Source organism: Gadus macrocephalus, chromosome 20 (genome assembly GCF_031168955.1).
Source record: "Gadus macrocephalus chromosome 20, ASM3116895v1".
Classification (NCBI taxonomy): Eukaryota; Metazoa; Chordata; class Actinopteri; order Gadiformes; family Gadidae; genus Gadus; species Gadus macrocephalus.
The window spans coordinates 1,993,882-2,018,523 of NC_082401.1; the positions used below are offsets into that span (position 1 = coordinate 1,993,882).

Consider the following 24,642-nt stretch of genomic DNA (forward strand, 5'->3'; position numbering starts at 1 on the left):
GCGTCCTACGAGTACCTACGAGCACCCCTGGAGTACTCGTTAGCTACGAGCGTTTTCAAGACGTTCGTTCCCTACGATGCTTTCGGGAAACGCGGTGAAAACTCTACGATGCCCTTTCGACGCACTTCACGATCCACTTAGGCTAACGACGCTTTCGGGAAACGGGGCCCAGATCTGATCATCTCTGTTGCCCTTGGTTTATGCACTATTGCTTAATATTCATATACATATTTATTATATTCATATTTATATTCCCGCACTACTCAGACACATATTCATATTTATATTCCCGCACTACAAAGTCACTTTACTGGTTTGCAGTTATATGTAGCATGTTGTTGTTGTTGTTATTATTGTCGCTCTATGTTGCACCTTATGTTCTTGGGAAACGCTATTTCATTTCACTGTATACTGTGTATATGGCTGAAGTAGTGACAATAAATTATCTTGAATCTTGAATTTCAGAAGCAGGGAGATTCTGTAAGAAAAATGTATGTCAAATTTGTTGTGTGTCTAGTCAATATATTAACCTACTTATTATTTAGGTTATTAATACAATTGTCGGGTTTAAATCGGGCTCGGGCTCATAATTACAGTTAATGTGTCGGGCCGGGCCGGTCTCGGTCACAAAGTGCACAGGCTCGGGTAGGGTCAGGCTTTTTTTTGGCCCGATCTAAGCTCTGTCCTGTAGCACCACCCAAACAGGATGTTGGTTGCTGTTAAAGGATGTTGGTTTCTTCCTCAAAGTCCGCTGGCTGTGTTTTAACTTCACTAAACCCTTAAAGGGATCAGAACTTCTTAATTTATCTAAGCATTATAAAATGATTTTCCACAAACAACATTGCAATTTATGTTTCTTGGTTCAGGAAGTTTGACTTTATTGCCACCCTGGTGCTTTCACTGCCACAGTCGGACATAATTGGTCTCCCACACAGGATGTTCTTCAGCACCAACCAGCTGGATCTGGGTCTGGGTATTCCAGGTATTTCTACTTCCCCATCAAATACTGGAACTGCTTGTCAATAACGTTTCCCTCTCTCATCAGAATAAGAGAGTGGAAAGAATCCCTTGAATCCATTCTTCTTCGGGTCTGGTTAGTGAAGGTATTTTACATTAATACAATTGTAAGGTAATAAAAAAATAAAAAAAAGTGGCAGGTGGCTATTTCATGTTGCCATATGTTACCTGTCTGACCTACAATGAGTTGTAGGGTTAGAATTATTCTGTTGTGGTAGTAAGGGTTGGGGTCGTGGAGGTTAAGGTTAGTTTGAATGGTACGTGTATTGCGGAGATCACATTACCATAATTATAGTTGTTCTTTAGGTAAGTCTTCAAGCTCAGTCGAACTGTCTTACAGGTACATCGATCTGCTCACACACACACACACACACACACACACACACACACACACACACACACACACACACACACACAGTAGTAAATATGAGATAAATACCTAACTAAACTATACTATAATCTATTATTAGCCAACTATTAAGTAAGCAATTGATAGATTCTGCAGGCTAGTGGCTCTGGATGTCAGAAAGCTTTGAGCCCTTCGACATAAATGTGAAAAATAAATAAATAAAATTAATTAAGTGTTACGCTGGTCACCTTCATTAGGTCCTTTGCAGTGGAGGTTGTTGGGAAAGTCTGGACTTAATTCTGAAATGAAAAGGACGTTTTCAAACTGAAAGCCCTCAGATCACAGTACACAACGTGACGCTAATGCTACATACATCTACATACATCTAAAACTATAAAGACGTGCTTCGTAGCGTTAGCGTAGCATTGGGTTCGATATAGACATGCATCATGTTCTGATGCAGTAGCATAGCATAGGGTTAGATATGGACATGTTCTGATGCATTAGCGTAGCATAGTGTTAGATAGACATTTACTGATGCATTAGTGTAGCATACCATTAGATATAACATGTACTTGCCTGGGGCACACCTGGCTGGGTCCTGATAGTACGGATCTGGGAAACATAACAATAGTCATCATCAAGTATTATTTACTAATAACTTCTGTCTATATACATCAGTGGAGGGTTGGGTTAGGTTGTATGGGTAAGGTTTAGGTTATATGGATTACAGTTGAGGTGTATTGGTTAGTGTTGTGGTCAGGGTTAGGTTGTATGGGTTAGGGTTACTTAAGGGGGCAATTGCTCTGTCGCTAGTTTAGCCACTTTTTAGAGTTTAACACGGTTTTAAACTCTAGAAGTCACGTGACGTCTTAATCTCCATTGCTGTGTCATATGTACTTGTGGTTTAACCTGCAGCTGCGTTTTACCTTGATCTCAATTGCTGTGTCTTCAGAGAAATTCACATCAGACACTAGAGGGCGTATTTTGTGCGTGTTAGTCTAATCTCGAAACTGACATGGTTCTATGTCGTATACTAAGGCTTCGCCTTTTAAGGCTATCGCTATTGGGTTATCCCTAGGCGTGAGCCGTAGCACTGAAAAAATTGTAATCCCCGCCCACCAACAGCGTGGGCCTCAATTACGTCCGCGGGCCTCAACGACGTCCGCAGTTCGCAGACGTTCTGGCCGATGTTTCCCGCCATCAGCCCGTACTTCAGTGGGGCTGCGGCGGAGCCCGGGAGGCTCGGGGCCCCGGTGAAAACATTTATCCAGGTCACGAAGACGGAGGGTCTGACATACCGGGGTTACAGGGCGGTACCGCCGCTGGATCCCGCTCTGTGTGCTGTCTTTGGAGTGAAGCCGGGGCTCAGCGACCGCTGCCCCACTCCCAAAGACCAGCTGACGGCCAAGCTTACAGACAGAGCGCATCGGTGTATGATGCAGCAAGAGGCTGTTATGAATAACATCGCCCTGCTGGCGCATAACATCTCCACCATGGCGGCTGACCCTCATCGTCTTGCCGAACAGGCAGTCGACTTGGCGAAAACCGCCGGTGTCATCCTCTGCCTCTGCTCCACCGGCGCGGTGGCAGCGGCCCGGACGGCGGCATGGCAGCACCTCATACAGAGGAACCTGTGGCTGCAGCAGACCCCGGGCATCCCTGAGCCGATGAGGCGACAGTTACTGGAGTGCCCCATCAGCCCGGACGTGCTGTTCGGGCCCCGTCTGTCATCTATGGTGGATGACATGCAGGCCGCTTCCGAGGAGGCAGAGAAATTCCGGAGACACGTCTCCCGCCCTCCGCCTCCACCCGGGCAGCAGTGCTCCACTCCAAGCACCCGTCGCCGCCATAGGCCCCCGGCAGCCACTGTCAGCCACCGCGGCTCCTCCTCCTGGCCCCCAGGCTTACCAGCCCCGCCCGCTTCCATTGCAGGCTGCGGCGAGCGGCCAGCGAAGGGCCTGGCCAGCGGGCTCATGGGGCTATGTCCCGCTCCACAAGCGCCGGCGAAGGTAATTACGGGGCGAGGGAGAGCTGGATTCTGTGAGGGGAGGGGGGAGCTGAGCCCTTGTTTATTTTTGTGGAATCATATGGTTACTTGTTGAGTTGATATCTCTGACCAGACACTCTTTAATTTTCTTGTTCTCTTTCATTTTAATTGATTTTTGGTTACTGCAAATTAATACTCTTTAGTTTATTGATTGATTTTTCATCAGTTGGTTTGTTATGTGATATAGTTTTTGTGTCAGTTGTGAGCCCTCCTAACTGTGCCTCTTTCTCGTAAAGCTGAAGGCCGACGGTGGTGGCGGTGGTCCCCCTGGGTGGTGGTGGTGATCCCTTGTGTGCGTGTGCTTCGTTTAAGATTTTATTCGTGTGTACTTCAAGTTTTTGCTGTGTGTGTGGGGTGCTCTAGTTTCTTTTGTTGGATATCACTTTCCCCTGTCGATCACTCCTCCAGCCAGTAAGCCTCAGCTTGTACCCACTTCCTTCCCCAGTTGGGCTTACTTTTATTTTTTATTTTTGTGCCAAACCGTGTTCATTATAATAAAGTGTTTTATGTTATTCTTGAACTCCATCTCCCGCCCTCCCTGATTGAACGAACCTGAGTGACTTATTGTCAGAGGTGACAATCATAATCACATAATCACAATAATAGTGTACAGGTCCTTGGGCCCCAACCCAGGGTGGCGTTGTCGGTAACAAAGAGATGATACTCTGAAATAAATTAGTAAATTCTCCTTGTGTCGCCACACATATAAACGCATTGGAGCTCCTCACTGTGTTGGAAGTGGTCCAACACTTTGCCCCATTGTTGACAAATCAACACGTAATGATTCGCACGGACAACAAGGCGACAGCAGCATACATAAATCGTCAAGGGGGCGTGCGCTCGGCACAGCTGCGGAGCATACAAGACAGCTGTTATGCTGGGCGCACACGCACTTGCTCTCCATCAGAGCAGCGTACATCCCCGGTGTCCTGAACAGAGGGGCCGACATAATGTCGAGGGGGGGTCCCCAACCAGAACACTGGACTCTGCACCACGATCTGATCAATCAGATATGGAGCGAGTTTGGGAAGGAGGAGGTCGACCTATTCGCCACGCGGGAGAACACACAGTGCGAGCTGTGGTTCTCTCTCAGCGCAAAGGACAATCCCCCACTCGGGGTGGATGCGTTCGCTCACAGACCGTGGCCAAACGCACTTCTGTACGCTTTCCCACCCGTCCCCCTGATTCCCCAAGTCTTGGACCGAGTCCAAGAGGAGCGGCTGTATATGATTCTCATAGCACCGCAACGCACGGGTGCACCGTGGTTTCCCTGCCTCCAGCGTCTGCTCTCGGGGCCGCCAAAGGAACTCCCTTGGCGGCGGGACGCTCTCTCACAGGCAGGGGGAGCAATCATAGATTACCCAGAGATCGGCCAGCGCTTGTGGGCCTGGCCGCTGAACACGAGCGCCTAGAGGGTCTCGGCCTCTCCCAGGAGGTCGTACGGACCATCCAGGGTGCCAGAGCTGACTCCACCAGAGCGTGTTACTTGGCTAAATGGGCGGCTTTCCAGAAATGGTGCACGGAGAGGGGTTGTGATCCCATCTCCTGCCCTTTGCCGTGTGTGCTCTCTTTCCTCCAGACACTGATGGAAAGAGGGCTGGCCTTTAGAACGGTGAAGACGTACGCGGCTGCTGTTTCATCATGCCACGAAGGCTTCGGGGATAAAACTGTTTTTAGTCACCCCTTAATGAAGCGCTTCCTAAAAGGTGTGAGGAGAGAGAGACCCGTGACGCGCTCTCTCACTCCGCAATGGGATTTAACACTGGTGCTGCCCGCACTGGTTAAAGCCCCATTTGAGCCTCTTGACCGGGTGCCCCTCAAGTTTGTGTCAGCCAAGACAGCTTTGCTGCTGGCCCCGACGTCAGCTAAGAGAGTGAGCAACCTGTCTGCACTCTCTGTAGCCCCTTCTTGTCTTAGAATACAAGGGGACGGCAGTTCGGCCATATTACGCCCAAACCCGGCTTTTACACCTAAGAGTATTACTAGCTTGTTCAGATCGAGAGTCAAATCTCAACAGTTATTTGTGCATTACAGAGAACATTCCCAGGGCCTCCCCCTGACGAAACAATGGCTGTCGCATTGGCTGTGTGATGCTATCACACAGGCTTATGTGTCAGAGGGGGCAGAGCCGCCTGAGGAATATCGTCCTCTGTCGCTCTGCAAAGAGGGATGCCTATGGAGGATATCTGCACAGTCAGCAGCCTCCTGGGCTTCCCCATGCTCTTTTATTAGGTTTTACCTAAGAGACAGGTCGCGCCTCTCTATGACACACTCAGTTCTAGGTGCTTTGTCAGAGTGAGTATGATTGTGTGACTATTCCCCTCGCATATTAAACAATGTGAGGAGGAGTCAAATATTCATGCTGAGAGCTCTTGTGTCTTATCAGACACATTGGAGCTGCTCGTTGATGACGTGCCATTAGACGCATGACGTATGTTATGCCACGTCTAATGCATGATACTAGCGCGTATGTAGCTGTGTTTCTGGTACTGATCGGGACCAATGAGGCATATGGCGCGTTTCCACTGCAGGGTGCGTTACGGTTCGGTTCGCAAAGGTGCGGTATGGATTGGGTTTCCACCGCCAAAAGTGGGCGTGACCCGGACTGAGCAGTACTCGTTTTGCCCTCGTCTTCAGTACTCCTCCGTTGGGGTACTGAGACGCCTGAAAGGGTGCCGGAGAATTCGAGCTACACACCCCCTCTGTTGATTGGTCAACAGAATCGTCACTTCCGGGCGACGTGGTGATAAAAACAAACAAACAGTAGCCTCGAGGTATTATTCTTTACAATGAACATGTCGCGTAAAACGCTTGCTTGGGCGAACAAGGAGGTGGAGACGTTCCTCTGCATTCTTGGGGAGGAAGACGTTGTTTACGATGATTACGTAGCTGCCGTGGTGATCGACATCCGGCCTACCATAAAGGGTACTGTCGGCGGTGGAAACGCGACCTCGGAACTGAGCTGGGCTATACCGCCCCCTCCCTACCGGACTGAGGCGAACCGAACCGGACCGCACCCTGCAGTGGAAACGCGGCAATAGACTATATCGTGCTTCGCCCTTTAACCCAATAGCGATAGCCTTAAAAGGCGAATCCTATACGACATAGAACGATAGTTACGTATTGTAACTCTAGATTCTATGAGTATAGGCGCGGCCTTTTAAGTGTCGGCCTCATTGTCCTTTAAATAGCTGAAGAAAAGCTGTTTATTGGGAGCAGAACGTCCGCCGGCGCCCGCCTATATCTGCGAACTGCGGATGTCGTTGAGGCCCGCGGACGTAATTGAGGCCCACGCTGTTGGTGGGCGGGGATGTTTCAGTGCTACGGCTCACGCCTAGGGATAACCCAATAGCGATAGCCTTAAAAGGCTGCGCCTATACTCATAGAATCTAGAGTTACAATAAGTAACTATCGTTTTCAATATCATCCCACTGCAGACACAAATGGGCGTTCTCGTGTGGTGGGGGTTCCTGTTTAAGCAGACTGGAACGCCCCCTTCTTATTCTTCGTCGCCTTTCTCGCTGAACTGGATTAAAATGTCAAAGTTTACTGCTCAAAAACCATGTGAATAGTATTGTAAATAAACTTCCAAAGCTTTTCAAATCTTATTTGGAAAATAACTTCACATGGTGTGTCTTTTTACAATTTATTCGTTACCAGCATTCGTAGTGTTGATCAGCAGTGAAATAGTCCGCCAAAGACGTTGACGTCGCTTAGTAACCGAAGACGCTGGGGTTGACAAGTTACCCAACTACTACCCATGCAAGTGAACGGAGCGTTCCACGGCATTGAGAAGACCCGTGTAATAAAGGCCTATAATATTTCTGTTTATGGCATAGATTTCTCCTCAGATTAGGCCAATAAAGCAATGATAACAAAAACCAAAAAAACACAAACGCCCGGTCAAAGGCCCGGCCCGACCCGGCTCAAGGATAGTGGTGGGAAATATCGGCGGGCTGGGTCGGGTCAATCAAAAACCCTCATTGTTTAACATGAATTGGCTAAACAAATGACCACTGTAGCATATTTAAACACAATTCAAATTGTGCAAGGAATTATTTCCATTGGTCATTCTGACCGGGGACATTAAGAAATTTCGGTCTTCCTAATTTTTTTCCCGGGCCAATGACCGGTAATAACCGGACAACGGAAACTCTGCTATAAACCGACCTAACTTTCACCGTCAACACCGAACCCGATTTTCTCAAACAGAAGTTTCAAAATAAGATCTAGCAGTAAGTACGGGTAGCATAGAACTAACGTTAGCCAAGCCGGGGCTCCCTGATTGCTAAATCTAATGAGAGGTAAAATTGCCATTAACGAAGGGAAGCATAGTATGCCTTGCGACTGTGCTCCGCAGTATGCCTTGCGAAACCCAGTATGCCTTTCGAAACCCATGCCGTGTTCCAATACCCGTACTATCCGTACTTACTAGCCACATTTTGAGTACGTAGTACGTTCCAATTCAGATCCGGCGAAAAGAAGTATACTTCAAGGACCCGGATGTCGTACTCAAAACGGGCTAATCGTGAAGTGTGGATCGAAGGACACTTTCCGTACTCAACGGCAGCCATCTTAGCTACGTAGCGGAAGAGGCGGAGCCAGGCTGAGCCAAAGTCGGCGTATTTTCCGCATAGCCTGCATTAATAGAGTCATTTTGTTGTTTTTATAGTTCTTATAGCTTTTTATAGCTGCTAGGCGTAAAGTGTTCACCGTTCAAAGCAGGATGTTTATTGCGGGGGAGGAGCCGCGGCGGCAGTCGTGATCGTAATTTCCGGTTAGTGCACCACGGAGTACTTGATTTGGAACAGCACTCACATCTGAAAAATTAACGTACTCAAGTGAGTACGGATAGTACGATAGTATACTTCCTTTAAGTGTACTCATGGAAGTACGGGTATTGGAACACGGCACCAGTATGCCTTTCGAAACACCTCGTGATTGGTCGATGAAACACTACCAGGAACGCCTAAAGGGCGTTCTTGTGTCATGACGGAAACGCCCAAGCCTGCAGATGGACCCTTCTCGTGGTTTTAGAGGAGACTAAACCAGTTTGCAGGATGAAACAAGGCTCCATCATAACCGACACACACACACAGAATTAGTTTTATGAATTATTATTAATAGGTATGATACATTTACACTTATTACACCAGATAGGCCTTCAGTACAATACAGGCTACAATATAGGAGTTGCTTAAAGTGGCCAACTAAAACTCTACAAAGAACAGATTATTTGTATGGAAAAAAATAAATGAGCGCACAGAGGATCGTACCATTCAAAGAACCACAAAAAGGTCAATGCTTAACTAAAATGGTTAGCAATGAAAAGTAATGGATTGACGTAGGTGAGGGCAGATTCCAGACTCAGATTTCCATAAAAAGTAGCCTAGACTATTTCATAATATATGTCAACATTATTAGCGTTTTTATTTATTATAGTTTGATTATATTAAAGTTCACTTTACATTCCCATTACGTTTTTGTGGGTAATTATAGCACAAAATGCATCCATTAAGTTAAGACTGCATCTGCTGGGGTATACTAGAAATCAGAGTACTTCCGGTTTCCAAGCAGTTTAAAGGCACCCAGTGCAACTTTATGTAAACATTCAATGAAAAATAAACATTCAATTTCTAGTCTTTTTTTACACGTAGTAAGTTTCAATAACTCCATACCATTACATATCGACATTCAAGGAGCAAAGATGAGACGTCGTTGTGTGGTGAGAACTGATAGAAAATCGTAAACAACAACAATCGCCGGTGGGGAGAAGCCATTTTTGACTGGAAGCCTGCTTTATTTATTGTAGGTTGCAAAAAATAAAGAAAATGGCGGCATTGTTGTTATTATCGATTTTCTATCAGTTCTCACCACACAACGACGTCTCATCTTTGCTGCTTGAATGTCGGTATGTAATGGTATGGAGTTATTGAAACTTACTACATGTAAAAAAGACTAGAAATTGAATGTTTATTTTTAAGCCTCGAAAGTTGCACTGGGTGCCTTTAAACCGAGTCAGCCAGGAATCAGCTGATCCTGTACGAGTCGTTACTCAGCAATCACGTTCAACCTCGTGCGCAGCTGCGTGTTAAACTCCAAAACCTCAGTTTTACGGGGTACGGTTTTAAAGCGCAGCAATGCTAACTGACAGAGCAATTGGCCCTAGGTGTTTATGTTAGTGTTATGGTGAGGTTTAGGTTGTATGGCTCCGGGTTGTATGATTTAGGGTTAAGCTGTATGGGTTACCTTAAAGCCGAACAAGGAGGAGAAATGATTGCCTCTACCATCCATACTGATTGGTCAATCCACTTCATGATACTTGACCAATAAGACCAATTATTAGTATGTGAAAACCCATCCGTGTTCCCTACTATCCAACTCGGTGAACAGGAGGGAATAAAGGAGGGAATAATAGATCCTTTGGGATTTAAGCATTAGAAGAAAATATATAAATTAAGGAAAATGTAAGTAAACTGAAATTATGGGTTCCTCTATAAAATTCATTCATCATGAAGAGAGACATACGTACAAGTTGAACTGCATATCAGGACATGCTGGTTCAAGGTTTTCCCTTTGAGTTGATGTGTGTGTGCCAATAGGTAAATGTTTGGCCGTGGCCTGTTCAGTGACCTTCTACCATTGTGGATAGCTTCATTTAAAGTGACCGGGCCATTCTGGATGAACCAGAAAAAGGGTCGGAATCTAAGTAAGTACCATACGAGTGCCCGCATCTCCAGTGCTTGGCCCCCTCATAATGAGTGCTGCCTCGCCCCCTGATAATGAGTGCTGCCAGGCCCCCTGATAATGAGTTTTACCTGGTACCCTGATAATGAGTGTTACCTGGGCCCTCATAATGAGTTTTTCCTGGTCCCCTGATAATGAGTGTTACCTGGCCCCTCATAATGAGTGTTACCTGGCCCCTCAAAATGAGTGTTACCTGGGCCCCTGTTAATGAGTGTTACCTGGGCCCCTCATAATGAGTGTTACCTGGCCCCTCATAATGAGTGTTACCTGGGCCCCTGATAATGAGTGTTACCTAGGCCGCTGATAATGAGTGTTGCCTGGCCCCTCATAATGAGTGTTACCTATGCCCCTGACAATGAGTGTTACCTTGCCCCTCATAATGAGTGTTACCTATGCCCCTGACAATGAGTGTTACCTTGCCCCTCATAATGAGTGTTACCTATGCCCCTGACAATGAGTGTTACCTAGGCCCCTCATAATGAGTGTTACCTAGGCCCCTGATAATGAGTGTTACCTGGCCCCTCATAATGAGTGTTACCTGGCCCCTCATAATGAGTGTAACCTGGCCCCTCATAATGAGTGTTACCTGGGCCCTCATAATGAGTGTTACCTGGGCTCTCATAATGAGTGTTACCTGGCCCCTCATAATGAGTGTAACCTGGCCCCTCATAATGAGTGTTACCTGGGCCCTCATAATGAGTGTTACCTGGCCCCTCATAATGAGTGTTACCTGGGCTCTCATAATGAGTGTTACCTGGGCCCTCGGCCTTGACGATGGCCTCGGGAGAGATGCAGACGCCCCGGTCATAGAGGGGCAGCTCACTGCAGGACAGGCTCTCAGGCCAGCTGTGGTTGTAGAGCTTCATGACGGGCTCGCAGCCTGACTTGGCCCTCTCACACACCGCCTTGCAGGGCTTGATGGGCTCGTGCTGGAAGTCGATGGTGCAGATGGGAGCGTACATGGCACACAGGAAGAACAGTAGGTCCGGACTGCAGCCTGTACCTGTACACAACATGGAGGATCATGACCAACCTGTCGGGCTGTCTGTTCCTCTACCTGTCGGTCTGTCTGTTCAGTTACCTGTCGGTCTGTTTGTTCATCTACCTGTCGGTCTGTCTGTTGACCAACCTGTCGGGCTGTCTGTTCATCTCACTGTCGGTCTGTCTGTTGACCAACCTGTCGGTATGTCTGTTCATCTACCTATCGGTCTGTCTGTTCATCTACCTGTTGGTCTGTCGGTCTCTTCATCTAACTGTCAACCATATATCTATCTTGCTGTTTTAAAAAAAACATTCTTGTTTTAGCCCTCTTGTTTACCCCTGATTGGCCTCCCGTTGGCCCTCCGTTGGCCCCCCGTTGGTCTCCCGTTGGCCCCCCGTTTGTTTCCCGTTGGTCTCCTGTTGGCCCCCCGTTGGTTTCCCTTTGGCCCCCCGTTGGCTTCCCTTGGCCCCCCGTTGGCCTCCCGTTAGCCCCCCTCATCTACCTGTTGGTCTGTCGGTCTCTTCATCTAACTGTCAACCATATATCTATCTTGCTGTTTTAAAAAAAAACATTCTTGTTTTAGCCCTATTGTTTACCCCTGGTTGGCCTCCCGTTGGCCCCCCGTTGGCCTCCTGTTGGCCCACCCCCGTTGGCCTCCTGTTGGCCCACCCCCGTTGGCCTCCTGTTGGCCCACCCCCGTTGGCCACCCGTTGGCCCCTGGTCCGTTCCAAGCGCTCAGGATTATGAAACAACCAGAGCAGCCCTTCAGGGATTCTCTGCCTAAATTCCCACATTCAACTGTTTATTAGAACACATAACAAGGGCGGCCCGGTCAGAGGCTTTCAAAAACACTAGCCCAGCGGTTCCCATTTGGTAACCGCTGTTTGAAGAAGCCAATCACAAACTGCCCACTGCCTCTCTTAGTTGAACACCAGTAGGACATGATACCTGGGTGAGAATAGCCAAACCAGACCAGTAGGTCAGTGGAGGATCTCTTGTTTGAATGATACATGTAGGAAAGCCATTGAATGCTTAGCTAGTTGTCCGTCCGTCCGTCCGTCCGTCCGTCCGTCCGTCCGTCCGTCCGTCCGTCCGTCCGTCCGACTGACTGACTGACTGACTGACTGACTGACTGACATAACCTTTCAGACACAGCGAGATATTTAATAAGCTGCATTAATATCGGATCACCAGAAAAGCATCGGCCCGTTAAGATCAACAAATGGATTCAAAGACGTCCTCATCAGAGCTTTGGCTTGCTGGCTGCTTGGTTTGCTCCATATGCCGGCAGTGATCCAGAATGGTACTGGGCTTTGAGCAGGCAAATTGCCGTTGCAGATTTCCTGGAATATTGACCCATTTATATTTGCATTTCGGGCATTTAGCAGGCGCTTTAATCCAAAGCGATTTACAATAAGCACCTTTGATAGAAGAAAGAGAAACAACTCTAATTTATATATATATATATATATATATATCCCTGTTCCAATTCACACACAACCCCATGCAGGATATGGGAGGGAAGTTGCGGGGCAGGTTGTGTTTCTCAACACAGTCCTCTGACTGCATCCAATGGTGGTGAACTACCATCATAGACATATAATCATCACTATCTGTTACATGTACTGATCATCCAGTCATGGTCCTATACTTAACACTATCTGTTACATGTATTGATCATCCATAGTGGTGAACTACCATCAGAGACCTGTAATTATCCCTGGTATATGTATTGATCATCCATAGTGGTAAACTACATCTTAGACCTATATTTATCGTTATCTGTTACATGTATTGATCATCCATCTCATTAGCAGTCTGCACTATGAGCTAATTCTTACTTGCACTGCAGTATGTGAATATAGCTCGATTTTGATAACATGAAGATGTGAAGTAACATGGCACAGCTCGTTTTAAATAGCCTACCAACTTTCTCAAAAAGAGAAAGTTGGAAAAAAAAGAAGTCTACCCCTTATTTAGTTATCGAACAGGGAAACTATCTCAAAATGAATGTCTACAAACCATGGATGAATTAAAGAATGCACTCCCACTTATCATAGCCCCTCTCCTCCACCAATAGCCCTTCACTGCACTGTTTTACGCTTGGATTATAAGTGAAACTCATTCATGATCGAATCCTTCAAATACGTTGCTTATTTGTATGCAAGGAAGGAGCATAATCTATCAGCTGTCTGAGGTTGAGGTTGGAATCCGTCTGTTTGGGAAATGGAAAATGCAGCATATTGGTGTGGTAACTGATATAAACAGTTGATATGTTTTTCTCAGGTTTTCCTATCTTTTCTTTGTTAGTGCCTGGTGGAACAGGACCTTAAGAATGAAAGTCACTAGCATGGTCCCCCTTCAAGGGCTGCTTCTGTCCTCTGGTCTACTCTGTGAGGAGATCAGCTCCTCACAGAGTAGACCGAGGTAATGCCTCTGTCCTCTGGTCTGCTCTGTGAGGCGCTCAGCTCACAGGGGTTCGAGAATGTGCTACTCCATGCCAAAAGTTGTTTTATTAAGGTGTTTTCCCCGAGGACTGCATCATTCCAGCAGGAATTTAAAATCATATATTTTACATTCCAATTGAATTAAGAATTCAATGTAAATTACTCTTTGAAAGGGTGTGACAAACTTGCGTTATAATGCAATAAAATTATCATTTTATCAGTGGCATAACAATAATAATGGTTGTCTGGATGTTTAGTGCCATTATTCCTGGGAAAATGTATCATAAAACAAAAGCAGTTATGGTGACAGACCCTCTCCCGAACCTCTGATTTATGCAATGGCTTCGTGTCCAAGAGAGGTTCAGGAGTGGGTCTGTCACCATAACTGAGTTGGCTTCCCAGCCTCCACTATGGCCTTCAGGGCTGCTTCCACTAGCACCCCAAAGACCTGGTGCCAGTCCTTCCTCACAGCTCCCACTAACAGCCCGAAGACCTTGTGCTAGTACTTCCTCACTGTCCAAAAAAACCCCTGAGAAGCTTATCCATGCATCTATCGCCTCCAGGTTGGATGACAGCAAAGGTCTCCTGGTCGGTCTTCCAAACATCACACACACAAAACTGCATTACGTCCCAAACAGCATGTCTCTCAAAACGCCCCCCCCCCTGCCTGAAAGACCTCCTACAGCTCCACAACGCCACCGCCCCTCACATCTGCCAGCTGCCTGCTCCTCATCCCAGGAGGTCTCCAGGCTCCTCAACCTGGAGACCAGGAGACAGGAGACCAGGACAGATCTACCTGGAGACCAGGAGACAGAGCCTTCTGTGCAGCTGACTCTGGAAGTCCCGTCAGAAGCACTGTCTCCCCATTCAATCTCAAAACCTTCTCTGGACTCAATCACAAACCTTCTCCCCATTCAATCTCAAAACCTTCTCCCCATTCAATCTCAAAACCTTCTCTGGACTCAATCTCAAAACCTTCTCCCCATTCAATCTCAAAACCTTCTCTGGACTCAATCTCAAAACCTTCTCTGGACTCAATCTCAAAACCTTCTCTGGACTCAATCTCAAAACCTTCTCCGCATTCAATCTGTCCTAGCCTACCCTCGTATTTTAGAATTTATATATCTATAATATGATTGTTTAATGATACATATGATACATAATAATAATAATAATCACAATACAGAGCTTAAGTTGTGTGTGTGTGTGTGTGTGTGTGTGTGTGTGTGTGTGTGTGTGTGGGGGTGTGTGTGTGTGTGTGTGTGTGTGTGTGTGTGTGTGTGTGTGTGTGTGTGTGTGTGTGTGTGTGTGTGTGTGTGTGTGTGTGTACGGAGAGAGAGATTGAGTGAGATTGAGTGAGATTGAGTGAGATTAAGTGAGTGAGTGAGTGAGTGAGTGAGTGAGTGAGTGAGTGAGTGAGATTGAGAGAGTGAGTGAGTGAGTGAGTAAGATTGAGTGAGTGAGTGACTGAGTGTGTGAGTGTGTGTTCAAATCCGTCAGTCAGTAAGCAGCCTTACCCAGTAATCCTTCAAACTGCTCTATGGCTAGCACCGCGTTGGCCTGGGTGCTGTGGTGCAGATGATTGGGCATCTTGGTCATGTTCCAGGGCATGGAGCCACAAAGCGGGATCCGGACCGGCTCACATGTGGCGGCGCTGGCGCGTGACGGCATTCTTAGCAGGCAGGCGAACGCCAGGAGCATTGGCAGCGCGTGAGAGGTCATCCGTTACTCTGAGACGGGTCTGCCGGGGCAGGTAGGTCCGAGAAAGGTAGACCTGGGACAGGTAGGGCCGGGACAAGTAGGTCCTGGTAGTTCCGGGACAGGTAGGCCCGGGACAGGTAGTTCCGTTATAGGTAGGTCTGGGACAGGTGTGTCTGGGACAGGTTTGTCCGGGACAGGTAGTTCCGGGACGGATATTTCCGGGACAGGTAGGTCCGGATAGGTCCGTGGAAGGTATAGGCCCGGTACAGGTAGTTCCGGGACCGGTGGGTCCGGGACAGGTAGGTCCGGGACAGGTAAGGCCGGGGCAGGTAATCCGGGAAAGGTAGATCCGGGACAGGTAGGACAGCTGTATTCAACACGTTGATGATGTTTTCACTCCGTAGTGAGGCTCAGCGAAGGGTTAGTGGTCCAGGGAGTCCTGGGTTAGTCCTGTGTCCGGGACCACAACGACTTGAGCTGTCGAGTGTGACTTAATTGAATGACTAGTTGTGAGAGTTAACTAAATTAAGTTAGTTGTCGATTGAGTTTACAAAACAGCGAGTTTACAAAGTCGATGTCGAGTGAGAGTGTACAGAGTGTTACAGTTGTCCCTGTGTAACTCTGCGGAGAGAAAAGCGCTGCTTCTGATTTTCCACCTAAACGGGAGTGACCTCATAGCGAGGAGCTGGCTTCTGATTGGCCCGTTAACCCAGCCCCCCCCCCCTCCCTCTCTCTCTCTCTCTCTCTCTCTCTCTCTCTCTCTCTCTCTCTCTCTCTCTCTCTCTCTCTCTCTCTCTCTCTCTCTCTATATATATATATATATATAATATATACAGGTTCTAGGTTCCAGGTCTTCCAGAACCCCTTCATGGTGAGAGGTTCCAGGTCTTCCAGGTTCCAGGCCTTCCAGAACCCCTTCATGGTGACAGGTTCAAGGGCTACCAGGTTCCAGGCCTCCTAGAACCCCTTCATGGTGACAGGTTCCAGGTCTTCCAAGTCTTCCAGAACCCTTTATGGTGACAGTGGTTTGAGGTCTTCCAGGTTCCAGGTCTTCCAGAACCCTTTATGGTGTCAGTGCCTCCAGGTCTTCCAGACCCACTGCATGGTGACAGTGGTTCCAGGCCTCCAGATTCCAGGTCTTCCTGAACTCGGTGACAGTGGCTCCAGGTCTTGGAGCTTTCACACCGCCTCAACAAACACCAACACCCAACTCCAGAATGTCGGTGGATTCGAGATGTTGGCCAACAGGGCCAGCGACAGGAGCCAGGGATCAACACTGGGCCAGGGATCAACAGTGGCCCAGTGTTGTGTTGGTGAGGCAGTGAGCAGCTCTACAACCTCATGGCAACACGCTGTTAGGGTGAGGGTTAAGAACCAGGTTGTCTGCAGATAACACACAGTGTATTTGTCCATCGTGTAATTGAACAGGAGCTGTGCTTTTACCTCTCTCTCAGCCTCTCTCTCCCTCTCTCTCTCCACTAAGCCTAACTCTCTCTCTCCCTCTTTGCCTCTCTCTCTAATAACCCTAACTCTCTCTCTCTCTCCACTAACCCTAATGCTCTCGTCCCTCCCTCTCCTCCTGACTCAGCACTTTTTCTTCCATGTCTGCTAGGTATCTCCTTACTAATAGAGAGAGAGAGAGAGAGAGAGAGAGAGAGAGAGAGAGCGAGAGAGAGAGAGAGAGAGAGAGAGAGAGAGAGAGAGAGAGAGAGAGAGAGAGAGAGAGAGAGAGAGATAGTTGGCAGGCAAAGCCCTGCAACCATTAAATAAACACACACACACACACACACACATGAAATGGAGCAAGGCTGCAGGATCACATTTCACCATCCGTTAAGTTTCCTTCTAGCTGTCTGTCTCTCTCACTCTTTCTTTCTCTCTCCATCCAACGATTTCTCTCTCTCTGTCTGTCTGTCTTCCTGTTTGTCTGTCTGTCTCTCTCTGTTTGTCTGTTTCTCTATGCCTGCTTGTCTGTCTCTCTCTCTGTATCTCTTTCTCTCTCTGCCTGCCTGTCTGTCTCTCTCACTCAGTAAGTCTTTCTCTTCCTGCCTGCCTGTCTTTCTCTCTCGCTCTCTGTATATCTGTCTCTCTCTGCCTGCCTGTCTTTCTCTCTCGCTGCCTGTCCCTCCCATCTCTCTGTTTATCTCTGTGTTACTCTCTCTCTCAGCCTGTCTGACTCTCTGCCTGTCTGACTCTCTCTGCCTATCTGAATCTCTGGCTCTCTCACTTTCTCTTTCTGTCTGTCTGCCTGTCTGACTCTCTGACGCTCTATCTGCCTGTCTGACTTTCTGACTGTTTGACTCTCTCTCTCTCTGCCTGTCTGTCTCTCTCTTTGCCCTGCTCTTAAAGAGATTTCTTGGAACAGCAGGAATCATTTCCAAGATAAACAAGACTGCAGCTGTACACACACACACACACACACACACACACACACACACACACACACACACACACACACACACACACACACACACACGCGCACACGCACACGCACACACACACACCTCCTCTTTCCTCTACTCCTCTCCTCTCTTCTTTTCCTTTCCTCTCCTCTCCTGTCTGCTCTTCTCCTCTCTCGTCTCCTCTCTCCTTTCCTCTCTGCTCCTCTCCTCTCTCGTCTCCTCTCGTCTACTCTCTCCTCTCCTTTCATCCCCTCTCCCCTCTTCTTTATATACTTCCACTCAAGTCAAAGTACATTTATTATTTTATATCTGTACATTGTTAAATATTAAATCCTATCGATACAATAAGTATATTATGTTGTATTATTAAATTATATCAGTGTATTATTATGTTATATCAAATTATAAGTTCATGATATACTATATTATGTACTTATTATATTCTATATTGTTATATTTGATATGCATATGACCCTACTCCGAACCTACAGTACTGTAGTGCTACAAGAAAGTACCACAGGTTACAACCTACAGGACCTGAGAATTACACATAATCTTTATCTCCATCTAGTGGTCACTTCGAGGCGTTACACGAAAGAGCGTACGGCTTTCTAAAGGGGAACTATCAGAGCCCGTCTACGAAGAGCCTAGGCACTTCCTATACGCCACATTGTACCGATCTTGGTTGTACTTCCATTAGACATCCACTGGGGGTGATCGCAGTCGAGTCCAGATTGAATGGGAGTCTATGGGGCTAGACGGCTAAATATATCTCTTTCACCTGCTTGTCGTTGAAGTATCGCAAATTTTATTGTAGATTCCGCAAGTTCAATATAGATTATAGCTCAAAAGTCAAATTAATGAGTACTTATGTCCTTTCGATTTCTTACAGTTTGTGCCGTTGTTGGCCGTACACGCTAGCATTCTGCTAATGAATGCTGATTGGTCAGGGACAGACTTGCGACTGATTACGACCAGAGCCCCCTCTTGATGGCATCTGAAGCTGAAGTACAATCGGAGGACTTTCCGTCAAAGTTATTTTTTGCGGACTGTATTTATATTTTCCTGCAGGCACTTTTATTTTTTATGTAGTTATGTATTAAAGTACATGGGTATAAATGGAATTTCTTTAATTTCTTGTGTTCAATGTGTTATATACAGTAGCGTGCGGTGCCCCTTCATTTCGGTTGGGTAGAAACTACTGGCGTATGACCACACCCACAATTTATTTATTATGTATATTTTGAGCTACATTAAAACATATTAACTCAACTAATTGTGAGCAAGATTTAAAAATAAACTAATAACCCAATGTTACTGCACGCTTTTGAAGTGCCATCCGCAACACTCGTCATATGATGTCGGGCTAATTAGAATAGCCTATGTGCAATGGAAACACCAACCCTGCAAAGTCAAAAATTTAAGAGGACAAATACGACATTATAGGGAAGTTATTTCTTCCATATTTTATTTTAACAATCTAACAACCATTTAACAACTGGCTTAGTGAGTGCATTGCAATTACATGAAAAGTAGAAATACAAGTCATCAATCAAGCAGACCTTTGATTTGGAACTTGGCCCGACGATGTGTGCAAATCTCTCAATAACAACACTTTTGAAATCAGATATTTCTCAATAACAGCTGTTTAAATCAGATATGAAATCAGGTATACAATTTTAATACCTGCTGAAATAAATAAATAAATAGGTTTCAATGCCGAAAGATACAGGCGGAGTAATTCGATTTTAAACAACAGTCCTAGAATATGACCATAGGGCAGACTACTTTACGACCATATGGGCGACTTATAGCGCGGATTTCAATTCTTATTGCAGCCTGCAGGGTTATGCGAGAAACATAAGGAGGGACACGGTCGTTGAGCTCCCCTGCCCCACATTGCATGACTCGTTAAACTCAACTAGAATCGCCACCATCAATTTGATATCAACAGACCAAAAATAGTCGGAAAGCCTACAGAAACTATAGATAGTTAATGTGACAATCACATTATTAAAAATACACTTGGAGCAATGATTTACTGAGGAACTTTTTTCCCTGCTTTTGTAGGGAGTTCGCCACCCCACCTGCCCATATGGACGGCACGCGCCTGGTTATATACATGGTACGGTATGACAACCTTAAATAATACAGTCAATGTCCCGCTCAATATCATTTCATCTGTCATTGTCTATTTTTCGGAAATAAAGATAGTTTAAAAAAAATAAATGATAAACAGTGGAAACGGATTGTCCTTTTTTTCCGTTTCCCAAGGACAGAATAAGGTAACGTTCTTGCTTGCTCCTGTATGAATGGTCCTAGGCTACCTGAGGCTGCACCTGGTAGGGAAAGTTGCGCTGGAGCCCGGGTAAAATCACACATGGCTTATTGAAGTTGCGCGCTAGACATTCTCTAAAGTGTCAGGGCTCAAGCACTTAAAGGTCCCATGACATGCTATTTAATGTATTCTTTAATATAGGTATTAGTGGGCAACTAACACAGTATTCAAAGACGTTCGTGAAATTCAGCCGTGGTGCAGAGTTACAGCCACTCCGAGCCAGTCGCACATTGAGCTTCCCCCAAATACGCTGTTTTGGTGTCTGTTGCTATAATGCAACTGAGGAGGAGCGAGGCGGGTCAAGGAGGAGGGTGGGGGTGTGGCCCTGAGCAGCTTGCAGCCACGGTACCATGCGCTCTGTTTACAGTGGATGTATTGCAATGGCGAGGCGCACACAGCCTTTAGCCGTGTTCTGTAAATATTCTAGAACACACGGGAGTCCTGGAGCTCTTGTGGTAGAAATTAACCTTACATTTTATGTTAAACTATGATTATTATTAGGCCTACATATCATATAGATACTTTAATAGTGGAAAATAGCTGATCACCTTTCCCCTAGATGTTATGTGCCATGTGGCACCAGTGAGTGGGTCCAGTCTATTCCCATCTGATGTACTCTCTGAAGACAATGCTGACATTCACACGTGTGCATCATCTCTGTTTGTATAAGGATAATATATGTTCAAAAGTCACATTGGGACCCAGAAGACATGAGAATTTGCTGACATCCACACAGTATGACCCAGAAAAACATGCTATGCACATCAATATTTGATGAAAGTCCAACTTTGTATTGTGTAAGGATTGGGGATATAAGGAGCCGTACGGGAGTCATTCAGTAGTGTGTATTTGCAGATATCACTCGGCTTTGTTGTCTCTCGTTTGCGGGTGGCAATAAACTCTCCATCTATACTTGACCTGGACTCTCCGATTCCTCTTGCCTATAGCTAGTTGAAGTGAATTAGATAAGTCGTTATTAGAAATCCCACAACATTTGGCGTCACAAACAGGATTGAGGAACAGAGACAGCCCGGCTGCTGGACTGCGGGACGGGGCACGAGCGGATCACACGACCCTAGCGCTCATCAAATTCCCGGTAAAGTTTACTTACCATTAATTAATACGGTTGTTTGATCTGTTCCTGTCCTGTCTGGCTGCTCGGCGGCAGGTAAAGCGTCTCTTCAGTCCAACGAATCAAATTAATCATTAAAGAGAAATTGGGGAGCTCCGGTGAGAGATAGATTGTGCGCGCAGATAGCCATGACCGGTCTGTGCTTTTAAATAACCAAGACGCTTTGTGGTTCTTGGTTGTTTTTATTGTTTTTTGTTAAGTAGGCCTACTATAAAGTCCTGTGGCTGTCTTCTAGGGAACGAATTACTGTCAAAGTTCCAATAGAACAGCGCAGGTCCGCAGGTCGAATGAGTGCGTGCTTGTTGGATTTCTGAGGCCCCAGCTGAAATTGGTTTGGGTCTTTATAAAGTCCTGCGACTGTTATCTAGGGGAACGAATTAGTGTCAAAGTTCCAATAGAACAGCGCAGGTCCGCGGATCGAATGAGTGCGTACTTGATGATGAATTCGTTTTTATTTAGAGAAGGGCTTCCTTGGAGTGCCGACTAGTGAATTTTCAATTCAAGTTGAACTGCAGATCGTGCACCAATTGATAGTGAATTTCTAATTCCGATCTTGGCATTTTAAGAAAACAGACTTCTCGCACTTTTGAATCGATAAGTCTCTTGGTTGGGGTACCGTTTGAGTTGGTATTTTGAGAAGTTTCTTGTTTGTTCGTGATCTGGTTGAATGATTATATATCCGACAGTTCATGTTTTAAGCCAAAGGCCAGCTTCAGCGTTCGGCCAATCTTTTATTTTGCATTTAAAGACGAGTGAGTGACTGGTTCCAGTCAATATCTTGTGCAAACAAATTCGGCCGTTTTTTCGATACACTATTAAACGTTGTATAAACTGTTTTCTTTCTGTATTTAAGTCGTGTTAGGATTAACACGACTCCTCGGAGGCTTTTACAATCCGTTTTGCTTTTAGTTTATCCTGTCATTAATAAGACAGTCAGAGAATAAATAACTTGTCTGAAACAAGTGGGAAAAACCTTATCTAGGGGTGTGTTCTCTTAGCCTGTGGCCAGAAAGGGTGGGGGCCTATAGGAGCAGAGCAGATCTAAAAATAGCTGGGACGCACATCCCAATCAACAGAGAGAGATAGCAACGCACGGGAGGAGTGCGCATTTATAGCCTTAGCGATAATAAAATAATTTGTCTAACGAGTAGAAAAAAATAAAATAAATTGTATTGAAAATAGTGTTTATACACCTAGAGAAGATTAATATGGCACCGACGGCAGTGGAGATTTTGAGTAGAGACCGTCCATTGCTTAAAAAGAAGATTAAAAAGATCTCTGAGAGATGGAGGAAAGAAAAGAGAACAACTGGAGAAATAACAAATAAAGATGTGAAAACTGAGCCATTATCCCGAAGGCTCAGTCACCACCGTATAACACAGGATTGTATCCACTGATAACAGGCACGGTAGATATTAAAGGGGAGGTCGAAGTGAATGCAGAAAATAAGGGAGAGAGTTTCTGGGACAGACACAAGGGGGGGCAAAGTCCAGCAGCATTAAATCATTACAGAGCCCCCTAAGCGCTCGAGTTACATGAGAAGCATGGTAGATCGCGAGAGAGAGAGAGAGAGAGAGAGAGAGAGAGAGAGAGAGAGAGAGAGAGAGAGAGAGAGAGAGAGAGAGAGAGAGAGAGGACGTGAGTAAGAGGAAAAACCACAGCTGGGGGCTGGACAGAGAGGCGGTAGAGAGAGAGAATGAATTTACATTGTGCTGAATAGATTACTTTTGTGTTTGGATGTACTCTGTACTACTTGGTCCTTCAATATAACCTGTGGCCCCTTAATGGCCCCTGTTTTAGTCAAATCATAGAACCACCACTGGGATCGGTGACTCTGTGGTTCTGTGTGTCGCAACAACCTTTGAGACTCTCCATAGCGTCGTGGTACCATGTGATATGAATCAATAGGTCTTGGTACACAGCAATTGGTGAAACACTGTGTTGGTTCAGAGGGAGACAGCATGTTGGGTAAGGGAGAGGATTGAGAGGATTCTGGATGTGATGAGTTTAATGTAAAGGACACAGAGAGAGATGGTAGGGCCCAACCCAGAGGTGATAAATCAGGGGAGAGCCCAGTATTGAAGTATTAGAGCTACATGGTAATCACAGGTTTTAAGGGTAATTATCTAGACTCCATAAAATGGACAATTAGCATTTAATGTTGTCCATAGCATGCACACCGCTCGTCCACAGAAGTCCAGGGGGCTACCAGCGCTGGGGATTCTTATTAAAATAATTCAGGGTAAACACAGTTGCACTCATCAAAAGAGGAGCTTACCCAACCCTTGGACTCCGCGGTGGATAGGTGGATGTTCAGGGGTTGACACTAAGGTTTCAAAAGCACTTGCCAATCGGGCAAGTGCAGGTCAGGTTCAACTTGCCCGAATGTGATGTTCACTTGCCCAAATTATAATCAGAATCGTGAACGGGCCTCTTTTTGCCAGGCACCCGGCCTGGTTTTTGGGGGCTCAGAAAACTCATCCTAGCTCAGACTGAAGCTGAAAGTTAGCTTCCACACATGTTGTGTTTAAAAAATAACAAACTTCTTTGTTTACTTATTTATCGAGCGGTCACATCGTGCCATGAAGTGATTTCAGTCCACCGTTGCAACCTATAGACCTGCATGATTTTATGCAAATGTACATAACTAAATGTCAGAGGTAGTAGCAAAGATATGTCTTTTTTAACTTTCACGTTTCTTGTAGCTCTAACTGAGTAATCACAATCGCGTTTCGAGTAGTGTTGTCAGTCACGATACTGGATTTTCTAACTTCAACACGAAACCTGGAAAAATATCGATATTCTATACCATTTTCGATATCAGGGGAACGTTTTTTTCAGGAAAGAACATACCCAAAGTAAATAGAGTATATCTCCACAATTGCAAGGGTGATAATGTCATCTTTGTGCCAAAAGAAAGATTGTTGTGCAAGTGAAATATTCAATGGGGATAATACTTGGTTTAAGTGAATAAAGCCATGGAACACAGCATAAGTGGAAGATAACATTTCCACCTGAAATAATTATCAGTTGGTCGTTATCAGTTGGGAGCGCTGTCTTACTATGAGACACAAATAAAGTTAGATATCTTAAAATTTTGACACTTGACACCTCTATTTAAAGTTAAGGTCAAATATAATCGAATGCACCAAGCCAAACACTCGCAAATACACATATGGCCACTAGATTGCGCTGAAGAATATGTTTTCTGATTGAAGGCAATTTACCTATTTCCTAAGAAACCTTCTCTTATTCATTGATTGAAAACACCATGTTTAGTTGCAAAATTTGGCCCAGACACTGGATTATCTGTTTATGGTGGTTTTATTATATCTACAACTTTGTGGACAAAAATCACAAAGGTAAAACTTCATTTTTGGTTGTTAAAAGAAAAGGGGACGTTTCGTCTTAAGTTGTTATTTGCGAGTTTTAGTCACAGAATGATATGGTTTGGACTGTTGGAATAAGTGGAGGCTC

General features: G+C 45.8%; 1 protein-coding gene and 2 long non-coding RNA genes across 3 annotated transcripts in view; 1 reads left to right on the forward strand and 2 right to left on the reverse strand.

Annotated features, from left to right (window-relative positions):
* Window positions 1–15,318, reverse strand: part of frzb (frizzled related protein) — a 34,389-nt gene extending 19,071 nt beyond the window's left edge. Inside the window, exons 1-5 of the mRNA XM_060040527.1 lie at window positions 15,110–15,318; window positions 10,918–11,166; window positions 1,946–1,981; window positions 1,615–1,665; window positions 1,302–1,367 (exon numbers count right to left, since the gene is read on the reverse strand). Of these exons, the coding sequence (XP_059896510.1) occupies window positions 1,302–1,367; window positions 1,615–1,665; window positions 1,946–1,981; window positions 10,918–11,166; window positions 15,110–15,314 (607 nt within the window). The 5' untranslated portion in view covers window positions 15,315–15,318. The remainder of the gene's footprint in view (window positions 1–1,301; window positions 1,368–1,614; window positions 1,666–1,945; window positions 1,982–10,917; window positions 11,167–15,109) is intronic.
* The window catches only part of LOC132448969 (uncharacterized), a 126,748-nt gene that overhangs the window by 87,865 nt on the left and 14,241 nt on the right, over window positions 1–24,642 (reverse strand). The window lies entirely within an intron of this gene.
* Window positions 15,374–15,874, forward strand: LOC132448961 (uncharacterized). The gene is made up of 2 exons (XR_009523459.1): window positions 15,374–15,520; window positions 15,593–15,874. It is a non-coding gene; the product is annotated as an uncharacterized LOC132448961 (long non-coding RNA).